We start from the raw sequence: 11,768 nt of genomic DNA on the forward strand, positions 1-11,768 counted from the left end.
ATCGTGTTCCTTGTGCTGTTGCGAGTCCACCGGTGTCAACCTTGTTCGCCGTTGACGGCGGCGCATGAGGAGGTGGAGCAGTCTAAGATTCGGCCGAGTTGGAATACGAGCTCTCCGCCGTTCAAAAATTTGAACCGATCGTTGTAAGTATCTCGAAATCGCTCAAAATAATTTTTAGAAATTTTTCCGGGAATTTTCCGACACCGTGGCACTGTTAACGCGCCGCACGCGCCGCCGCAGGGAGAGTGAGCTGCTGGAAAACCGGTTTGACCAGTTTTGAACCGGTTCGAACCGGTTTGACCGGTCTGGACCGGTCTGACCCGACCCGTCTCACCCGACCTGACTGACCCGACCCGACCCGACTGTTGACCCGACCGTTGACCGTTGACCGTTGACTTTCTTTGACCAAAACTTAAAATGGCTTTGACCGAGCATTAAATGACCGTTTATATTTTCCGAGTATACCTATCCTGATAGTTTTCGATGTGCCGAATCCATTTCCGCTATCTGTTTTGTCAAATTCGAACCCTAAGGCCTCCAAATCGATGGTCAAAGTGGTTGACTTTGACTTTGACCAAGAATCTGAATTTTCGAAAAGTCATACTTTATGTTTTTCGACGTCCTGATTCCGATTCCGCAATCCGTTTGGCCAAATTCAGACTCAAAATACCCCAAATTGATAGTCAAACTCAGAAAATGCTTATATACTTAAGAATTTTAGCTTTGAACAATTAAGTAAGATTTGGGGCTGATAAATTATTATTATTTGAAGGTACACGAGTTTCACCGGATCGTTCAACAGCTCGACCCAGCTCTTCTAGATCAGTTAAACCATGTATGCCAGTATTCACCCGTAAGACCCGTAAATTTTATGATTTTAGAGATTTATTTATGTTACCCATAAGTAATATAGTGTTACTACAAAATAGGTTCGAAAACTATAGCATAGCGTGGTGAAACCAGCAATCAGTAGATCTACTATTTGAAACTACTACCGAGGTGTGTTCCCTATTTATTATTGAACTGTTTTATTTGTTTTAATATGTGGTACACTGAATTCTTTGGTTACCGTATTGTTGATGCACCGATTTAATGTGATGATTTATGGATTATGATTGTTATCTGATATTTGTTTTGAAATGGTATATGATTACCATGTTTATGGATTTATGGAATTTATAACACGGTGCAATTGAATTTTTGGAATACGAATTTATAAAGTACAACTCTGATCAAGCTGAAAAATTTTACAGACCTAATGTGACTCTTAGGTAGGCTCTGCGGCCCTGAGATCATTCTCGGGTAGGCCCTGCGACCCTAAGATGTGTTCTTAGGTAGGCCCCACGGCCCCGAAATCTATCTTGGGTAGGCTCTCAGGCCCTAAGATGTTCCCTTAGGGTAACGCTTTTTAAAGAGATTTACTGCAGTATAATTTTATGGGACTTAATGGACTATGATTTGATTAGTATACCTATAGTGATTTTATGGTAATGTTGGGACACACTGAGCCTAGCTCACTTTTCGAAAATGTTTTCCCCCTTTCAGATACTGTTGGTTAGATACCCTGGATTGAGCACTTGGAGGATCAACATATCTCTTGAAGTATATCTGATTGTAATGTTTTTACCTTGCAAGTTGACTTTATTTTGTTGACATGGACCTTATTTTAAAGTATGGGATTTTAATATGATGACACTTTTGCTATTACTATTCGGTTTATCGTGATTTGATTTTTTTTAAGATATGTATTAAATTAATTTATTACTTATTGATATTATATTTACAAGTTGGGTTTTGATAGTATGATTTATTATAATTTCATGTCATTTATAATGTGATTTTACATTGATTTAATAACGGTTTCGGAAAAATGTCTTTAAGAATCATAATGTGATCCACTAGACTTAGTCGAACGCATAGGCCGGGTCTAGGGGGTTACAGTTAACAAACATAACTACACATTCTAATAGTTGTTAGAACCAAACCATAAATAAATATGTAATCAAATCAGGATCTAATCATATCAAACCATCAAGAATAAAATAAATATTATATTAGTGGAAGCGTACTTGAATTAATTGATAGGTTGAAATCTTTAAATCTTTCTTTGGTTGTGATCTTCCAAGAAGATAGAGTTCTCTTAAGTATAAACTCTATGACCGGGATAAGAGTAAATACGAGAGTTCCTATTTTTTGGGGACAATAACCCCTTTATATAACTGATTTAAAAACCAGTTATTGTCTGTACTTAGAACTCTGCCCCTCATCGAATTATAAATACAACTTTAATAGTATCTACATTTTTATTTCCATGATACTTCTAATACCTTACGACTTTATAACATAATTGGTCACTTAATATATGCCATATTTTATGATAACAATATACATTATATATGTACCCATAATTATGGATTTTAATCCAACATTGGTACCCTTAGCATACGCTTTTAATTCAAAAAAAAAAACTTATCTCATTATCTCCTATAAATGAAGTCGATTTTGGCAAATTTTAAATCTAATCCTAATCTTTCATAGCGGGTAGGGGAAGAAAGGATTCTAGAGGAAAGATAATGAGTGCTCATAGTAGATTTAGAACACATAAGAGAATATAAAAGACTAAAGAAGAGCAACTTTATTAATTGACCAAATATACTAGTTCTACTTATATATATATATAGAAGCCACAGTAGTATACTAAATACATAATTTGAAGATTTTCATATAACATTGAAATTAGCCACTATAGATTATATACATACCATTCATGTAAAAAGTTAAAAAACCAACCAATAGACTCGAACAAAAAATAGATATGAACAAATCTGATTACATAGGCAAACTAACCATAAAAGATAATTAAGTTCTTGAAATACCATCGAGAATCACAAATTAGAGCCGAGCATCGTGAGAAACTATTCACAAATGTAAAATCACGCACCCAAATTCAATCTGATGGTCCATAACAAGGAAGATCAATGTGATTACAAATAAACGTCATCTTGATCAGTCTTGACATTGTCAAATCCAACCATAAAAAAACATAAATAGAAGAACGACCAAGAGACTGAGAAAGAAAACAAAAAACGTGTCATAAAAAAAGAAAAAAATGTGCTACAAAAGTATAATTATTCTTATTAAAAAATCTAGAGTCGACAACCAACATCAAAAACAATACTATTATACCCTAAAAAACTTTGATGATGATTCCGCTTGTCACCTTACAAATTACCTCGTTTTCCTAAATATTTCATTAACAATATTAATTCTCAATTTTAATGTTGGTTGATGACCGTTAGTATTCTTTATTGTCTTTTTTTTCTATATCAAATCTCTATTTTATTTTTCTATATTGTATCTCTATTTTCTTTTTTTCATTAAGATTGTCTGTGTGACATGTTTTATCTGCCTTTATGACATGTTTTCTTACACTTTTTTGCATGCTTTTCGGTTGTTTGACCGTTTTCTCATTTATCTTTTTTTTAAATATTGATTTGACATCGTCATGGCTGATTAAGATGGTGCTTATATGATATCTTGTTGATCTTCTATGCTTTAAACCCTCAGATTGGACGTGGATACTTGATTTGCGTTCGTGAATATCTTTTCACATCGCTCGAGTCTGATTTACAATTTGTCGGTGATCTTTTACTAGCTTGATCTCTTTTGTGGTTCGTTTACCGATACGATCAGATCTGTTTGTATCTATCTTTGTTCGAGTTTCTTGGTTAGATTTTTAATCTTTCCTTATATGATCCTTAAGTTATCGTAAGTTGCTAAATTTATTTTAATGATTATAGAATTTTTTCTAATCATATGTTTAATTTACTATTGTGATATTAAATCTTTATTGTTGTAATTTAAGATATTTTTTATTTTAAATAAAAATAGTTTTACTTATATTTTTTTTTTAAAAATAAATAAAATTTAATTTTATTACGAAAAAGCGGGGTAATTTATCCGGATATTACCTTGGATTTTTTTATTTTCAAAATATTACCCTAATGTTAACTGACAGAGACGGTGATTCCGGGAAAAATAAAAGTAAAAGAAAAAACAGACCACTGTTGAAAATATTGTCTGCTTCTGACTTTCAACTGACATTTATTTTCGATGGAAACGAAGATGCGTGTAAGTGTCGTGCTTGACTAATGATTTGGGCCATTTGGTCTTCATAAGTGGGTGCAGTTGAAAGCTTTTGCAATTCGTGGATTGGGTCTATGGCGGAAGAAAGGGAGGAGCGACAGGCGGCGACCGGCGCTGGGTATCGAAAATTCAATGGAAGAGATGAATTTCCGTCGAATATGTTTCATGGGATATTAGCTTTTGTTCTGTGGCTTGGATCTTTGCACTTCATCTTCTTCTTGCTTCTTTTCTCCTTTCTCTTCCTTCCTTTTCCCATATTCCTCATGTTTGTCCTCTTTTTTCCTTTTATTTACCTTTCAAAAAGCTTACTTTGTATTTTTACTGGAAAAGAAAGAATCTAATTGGAATAAATTCATGTGTTTTGTTTGATTCAATCTTCACAGGGTGGTTGGATTTCTTTTGGTTTTCATTGTTCTTCCCATAGATCCTCACAGCAAATTCGGCCGGCGGCTGTCAAGGTACACTTTACTCTTTGCTTATTGCTATGGCTAGTAGATGGTAATAGATGACCACCAATCATTCTAGTAGTAGTTAGCGTTGGATCGAGGGGCTGAGGTCATACTTTTGAAAATTTTAAGCTTTCCTAATTTAAATATTTTCCATAAAATTTAATAATCTGAATGAACAGGTATATATGTAAGCATATGTGCAGTTATTTTCCCACCACTCTCCATGTTGAGGACTTTGACGCCTTCAATCCTGATCGTGCTTATGGTTTGTTTCCTTCTTTTTCCTTTTGCTTATTTATGTCATGCTATTTCTAAGTTTATGGCTTTTCCCCATTACTTCATTGATGTAGCTCTGGCTGTGCTTATTTGTGATTGTGTTTATCTATTTTTTTACTTCTCATCTTCCTTTTAGCTCCCCCTGCCTTTTTCTCTCTTGTGTAGAAAACGTGCAAACAGAATTAATCAGTGATTGAATCGCCGGATGTTGAGAAACTAATATATCTTAGCTTGCTAACGTTGCAGTCATTGGTTACGAGCCTCATTCGGTTTTGCCGATCGGAGTCGTTACGCTTGCTGAACTTACAGGTCTCATGCCTCTTCCGAAAATGAAATGCCTTTCTAGCAGCGCTGTAAGGCCTTTCAACCCCCGAATTGTCGTATGCTCTACACATTTCATGTATCATGATTGAGATTTCTTTCACCTTTAACATGTGATGGATGAATGATTAGGCATTCCGTACCCCATTTATGAGGCATATATGGACATGGTTGGGGGTCGCACCAGCATCAAGAAAATCGTTTTATTCACTATTGGAAGCTGGTTATAGTTGTATTGTAGTGCCTGGTGGAGTGCAGGAGACGGTTCGGATGGAGCATGGTTCTGAGGTTTCATTCTTTTGAATCCCTATTATTATTATATACTTCTTAGTTAAGGGAGGAAGTTTTTAACCTTTCCGAGATAACTCACTTCTAAAGCCAATTTTATTCATGAATCTCTTCCGAGATAACATTTAAAGGGCTCTTTTTTTGTTTCCTGTTCTCTTTCTTTTTGTCTATTTATGTTGGAAACTTGACAACCTCTTGCCTTACAGATTGCCTTCCTTAGTGCACGAAGAGGATTTGTTCGCATAGCCATTGAAACAGGGTGTCCACTGGTCCCTGCTTTTTGTTTTGGTCAGGTATGCATGCTTTTTCTATTTTCTTTCTTTGACCCCACACCTGTGCAGCTTCATAATTGATCAATCCTAGCGTTTACAAATGTAATTCTTTGTTTATTGTATGCATTCTTCCTGAAAATACTCGTTCTAGTCTAAAATCGAGCTGCTACAAGATAAACTTGTTACTACTGAATGGTCTTATACTCTAATAGTTTCTTACTTGATCGAACCGTCTAAAACGTGTCAGTTGTTGTTCTTATAGCTTCTTTCTCGTTGCATTTCTTACAACTTTCACATTCTACATCACCTTAACCAAATTTCTTGCTTCTTACTTGTGCTTCAGTCATATGTCTACGACTGGTGGAAACCACGTGGGAAGCTCTTCCTTCAACTTTCCCGAGCTCTCAAGTTCACTCCAATGTTGTTTTGGGGAATTTTGGGGTATGCATAAAATTTATCTCTATTGTATGCTCAATTTGGACACTTTATGTTCTTTTGTTGAACATTAATTTAGTAGATTTTTAAAGTTCAAAAAGTACTTAAGAACACATTACACATTTTCATTACTCTGGAGTCCTTGATGATGATGCTTTTGCAGTTCAAGATATCTAGACAACATTTGGGAACAACTTAAGATATTCCTCATGAAAACCTAAGCAATATTTTTCCGATAAAAACGATTCATTTAAAGAAAAAATGAGTTTCTTTGGTTTTGTATGTCATTGGTAGTTAAGCTTGAGGGAAACTGATGGTATCTTGAACATCCTCAGGATAGTACGAAAGCTAGAACTGTGGGTTGAAAAACACACTAAGAATAAAAGTTTTATGTTCGGGATGTACCATGGGCTTATTTACAGCTGTTTGAAATGCATTAACCTTTTTTTTTTTGGCAGAACTCATTTGCCCTATCAGCGTCCCATGCATGTGGTGGTGGGTAAATCTATTGAGTTGAAGAAAAATCCTAACCCTACTGCCGAAGAGGTATCGTTTCTCATCTCTTGTTTCCACCAATGGTTTGTGTTAATAATGTACCGGTGGTAGAATTTATCATTATCGTAGAGTCCATTGACATGATGAGACAAAAACCTCCGACCCGGTGCAGTTGCATAAATGCCTGTTGCTTAGTGAGTAATGCTAAGGAACAAGGGTTCAGCATGTCAAAGGAGAAAAGAAAACTTGCCGTTCAACATTTTGATGGCTACTTTCTAATTTCTATGTTAAACTAAAATCCTCTGAGACATATATAAAAGTCTCGAGAAGCGGAATAGAATTGTATCCATTGATGGGTCCAGTTGTTTTTATGTGGCAACACTTGGTATAGATAATCACATATGTGCATTGAACCAATCTTTTCTCCGCAGGTCCAGGAAGTTCATGACCAGTTTGTTAAAGCACTCCAAGATCTCTTTGAGAGAAACAAAGCTCAGGTTGGATATCCTGATCTTCCATTAAGGATCCTTTGATTCAAACTAAGTTCTTCGGTTCCTTTTAGTGAATCATGTTAGTTTATTAAAAAAATGTCGATGATTAAAGACTGTATTATGGAGTTATCCCATTAGAGTAAAAGAACCAATTCCATGCTACAGTTGTGTAAAACTAAAAATAAATCTCAATACAATTGGAGTTTATGGTTAGGAGCAAGGGCTTCATCATCTTATGATGAATCCTTTTCCTGTCCGCCAGAAAGTGACTCTTGTTCGGGGCTAAGTGCTACATCGATAACCGACGAAGCCTTCTCGTTCGGACTGGCAACAGTTATTGTACTTTGAAAAGCCTTTTCAATCTCTAAACCGATATTTTTTACCTGATCAGGAGAAAGTTCATCCTCTTTAATAGTATCAGCATTATCTTCTTTGAATTCCTCCGCCTCCTTTTCCAAGTATTTCATGAAGCCCTTCAAAAAGTTCTCCATAAACTCCCTCTCCTGTCCCGGGGAAAGGGCTGCGCCCGTCTTCTTTGCCTCAGCCTGATGAACCAAGAATGCCTTGATTGCCATTCCAATACCTAGGTAAAACTCGGCTTCCTGTTCAGGGCCAGGTGCTACATTATCAGCTAGTGAACCCTCATCGTCCGGACCGGCAGAGCTGTCCATATCTTGGAAGGCCTTTTTGACCTCAGAACCAATATTCATTATCTGCTCAGGTGAGAGTTCTTCATCACCCAACGATGAAGTCGCCGCCTCGGGAGCATCTCCAGACTCAGTTTCGAGAAAGTCTTTGATTTGTTCGCCGAGCCCTACCACGGATTGTATTGAGAGAACTAAAGCAACTGGGAAGATGACAATCAAAGCAATCTTTGCCATACTTTTTCTCTTCTTCTATACACGAAGAACAATAATTTTATTGCTAATGATGATTTAGGGTGAAAATGTAGTTTAAAAAGTTTTGAAAGAGATTCTTGCGAAGAATTTGATGGCCTGCTGACTGGTTTGCCTTCCAATGACCATACACGAGTAAGAGAGCTCAACGTGTTTTAAAGAAAAATGTTATAAATTTAAGTACTGATTTTTTTTTTAAAGTTACGTTTGGTCATTTATCTTACGATTTTTTAAAATTTAGTCACTAGCCATTCTCACTATATTCATGATATGCACATTAATAAAAAGATTAAATTTTAAGTAAAATATGAATTTGATATTTCTTTTACAATAATTTACCTACAATTCTATACGGGTCCTAACCACTGTTCTTGGGTCTGCCACTTTTAAAATTTCACGGGAGCTAACTTTAAATTTTAAAATTTCAAGGAATAAACTTAAACTTATAAAATTTCAGAGAGGACGAAGGACCACCCTCCCTCGGTCCATCCATGGAGGTCATAGTGGAGCTTGGTTAAGCTTAGCAAGAAACATGCATGGGTTCTTGTTCCTGCTTGACCACCATGCAACTACTTCTAAACTATTCAAAATTAACGTTAAACGATCTTTAAAAGCCTTTTATCAGCTGATGTGAGATTTCAACCTTTGTGTTAGAATCTCGATGTTTTTATATCTTTTTATGTTTGTATTTATATAATGAAAAATCCATTTCTGATACTAGAATTATTTTTGAAATTTTACGAGTTGGTGACCCTCAAGGAATATATATATGCACAAAGTATATTGGATTAATGGTTTTGTTATGGCTTTATGCCTTTACATATATCCATGCATTGCAAGTGTTTGTTTAGGAGCAAGTGATTCAGCATCCATCATTCCTTTGGTGAAGATGCATTCCCTGGTGACGGAGCATCGCCTTCCTCTGATGGAGAAGAAGCTTCTTTGCCATCCTCTGCTGAAGGAGCACCGCCGTCCCCTGATGGAGAAGAAGCTTCTTTTTCCGATGACGGACCATCAGCGTCTCCTTCGCCGGATGAAGGAGCACCTTCTTCAGCTTCCTCTGATGATTCCTTCTCCTTGTCAGCTTCATCATTTTCCTTTCCGGCTGAGGTGACGCCTTCGAGGAAACTCTGAACGGAGAACTCTCCCTGTCCAGGCGAAAGTGCATCACTGACGGCGTCTCCTATCTTTTGAAACGCTTCTTTGATCTCCGAGCCAATCTTCTTTAACTCATCAGACGAAATTATTTCACCACTCTCCACTGAAGCTTCCTCCAAGCTAACTTGCGCCGGGCCTAACTCTCTGTTCTCCATTTCCGTGATTTTCTCCTCATGTGCTGCAACGGGTTGTGTTGAGAGAATGAGGGCAAATGATAATAAGACGCTCAACACAACCGTTGCCATGTTTTCACTTGAAAATTTGATCCCAAACAACAAGAGTTTATTATTATTGATGATGCTGGAGGATGGAAAATTGGGTGATATTTAAGGATTTCTAAAGCGGTTTCTACGTAGAATTTTAAGGGCTTGTCGACTGGTCTGCTTTATAATGGCCATACACGTGTAAGATTGTCCTTGGTTTTTGTTCACGACAGCGAGGGTGACCGTACACGTGTTTTAAAGAAGAAGACTCTAAGTAGTATACTTATTGTAGGCATTTTTCATAGCACACATGTCGTAAATATTCACACTATTTTTTAAAATTATCGTAGGATAATTTTCTTTAATAATTTCAAATGATTATATCTATTCAGAATATCTCCGCTTACCCCATTATATATGAGTTATCTAATTTATTTATTTCCGCTTCAACTTAAAATTTTTAAGGAGATAAATATTTTTTATTAAGATCGATTGATGAATTCTAGCTAAGATAACTTATCATAGTTCAATTGGTCATACATGCTATGACTTCCATTTAAGACATTTTCCCACCTTAATGGCCTTATTAACTTTTAAGCATTCCAGACACTAATCGCTTTCTCCCTCCCCCTCTCTCCCCTTCTTTTTTTTTCTTTATATCTTGTGTCAATTTCTATAGATCAAATCAAAAAAAAATATTTTGTTTAACCATCGGCGTGACCGTTTTGATACTGATTGCCTATCGTCGATTGTCTTTTCTCTTTATTTTTTAGTTTTTTTAATAAAAATAATTCTGTCTTTGTAACATGTTTATCTCTATCTTTATAACACATTTATCTATGCTTTTGTGGCACGTTTTTCTCTGTCTTTTGGTAGTTTTCGATCATTTGGTCGTTGTTTTCATTTATTTTTTTCAGGGTTGGATTTGACATCACCACGACTAATCAAGATGACGTTTATTTGTTATCATGTTGATCTTCCCTGCTTTGGACTCTTGGATTGATTTGGATACGCGTTTTGCGCTTATGGATAGTTTTCTCACTTCACTTGACTCTGATTTACGATTTATCGGTGGTCTTTTAATAATTTCATCCTCTTTTGTGTGGTTCGTTTACCGATGTAGTCAGATATATTCGTATATTTATTTTGTTCGAGCATTGATTAGGTTTTTTAACTTTTTCCCTTTATTGTCCTTGTGTGATCTAAGTGACTAGTTTTTGTGTCAATGATTATAGAAAATGTCCTAATTATAATTTATTTTACATTTACGGTAATGCTCGTAAATCTTCATTATATTTCTGGATATTTTCTATTTTTAATAAAACTAGTGGGTTTCTATCGAAAACTTTTAAGCACTCTCGCACGAATCAAACGACTTTTGTGGTAAAGAAATTATTGTTATTTATTGAGTGTTCAATATCAAAAGGTTGAGAGATTTATCTTTAAACAGTTACTGTCTTGTACTTACCACAAATTAATAAAAATAAATAAACATTCTCAGTGTAACTATGTTCACAAGTCATAACCATTTACATAATGGAATCATATATTTGTTCTAACAAAAAATAGCACCTTAGACTACATTACATTCGTACATACACATTCACAATCATTATCACTTATACATATATGACCAAATAACAGATGAAACATACTAAGAACAATATTAATAATCAATACAGGTCAGTGTATATGTCTCTGATATCAGGAGCAGTGATGGATCATTTGAAGGTAGACATGTATTTATCTTGAAATTCGAATTTTCTTTAATTATTTATTTTGATGATGGTGTTTGTCCTAAAATTTTATTCGTGTTTACCCTATTTCAAAAATTTTGTATTAATGTCATATGTATGCATACTCTCAAAAATAATTTTAGATCCATCACCTACTAGAAGGAATTGACAAAAGGACTCATCGATCCGAGGCTGATGCATTAAGGGGAGGAGTGGAACAACTACGTACCATATTTTGGAAAAAAACTATTAAAATTTGTTTGGTGTGCAGGGAAAAAAGAGAAAAATAAGAAATTTTTTATTTTTATTTTTTAAAAATTAAGTAATAAAATTTTATACTCATATTTTGGAATATTTTTTTTTGGTTTTAGTGTTGGTTTCGATAGGAGGTGACGGTGGATCTGAAGTTACGATTAGGGTTTGTAATTTTGAATAGGAGTAAAGAGGAACCACTATAGACATTAAATTTCATCTAGATTTGAGATAATTAATATTTTTTTCAAATAATTTATACCCAAAAAATATGAATTTAATTATAATGTATTGTTGGGACTTTTTTATAACTTAAAATTCTCTAGAAGTGCATTGATAAAAGCTGCGAC

The 11,768-nt window shown here is 35.2% G+C and overlaps 1 protein-coding gene across 1 annotated transcript; it reads left to right on the plus strand.

Moving 5' to 3' along the window:
- The first annotated feature begins 4,125 nt into the window (after positions 1-4,125).
- Positions 4,126-7,396, plus strand: LOC120209455 (diacylglycerol O-acyltransferase 2-like). The gene is made up of 9 exons (XM_039208459.1): positions 4,126-4,411; positions 4,530-4,604; positions 4,775-4,860; positions 5,118-5,224; positions 5,325-5,480; positions 5,687-5,773; positions 6,096-6,193; positions 6,646-6,733; positions 7,114-7,396. The coding sequence occupies exons 1-9, from the start codon at positions 4,221-4,223 to the stop codon at positions 7,213-7,215; spliced, it is 990 nt and encodes a 329-aa protein (XP_039064390.1). The 5' UTR covers positions 4,126-4,220; the 3' UTR covers positions 7,216-7,396.
- The last annotated feature ends 4,372 nt before the right edge of the window (positions 7,397-11,768 follow it).

The sequence above is a fragment of the Hibiscus syriacus genome, unplaced genomic scaffold (assembly GCF_006381635.1).
Source record: "Hibiscus syriacus cultivar Baekdansim isolate YM2019G1 unplaced genomic scaffold, ASM638163v2 tig00018903_pilon, whole genome shotgun sequence".
NCBI classification, from domain to species: domain Eukaryota; kingdom Viridiplantae; phylum Streptophyta; class Magnoliopsida; order Malvales; family Malvaceae; genus Hibiscus; species Hibiscus syriacus.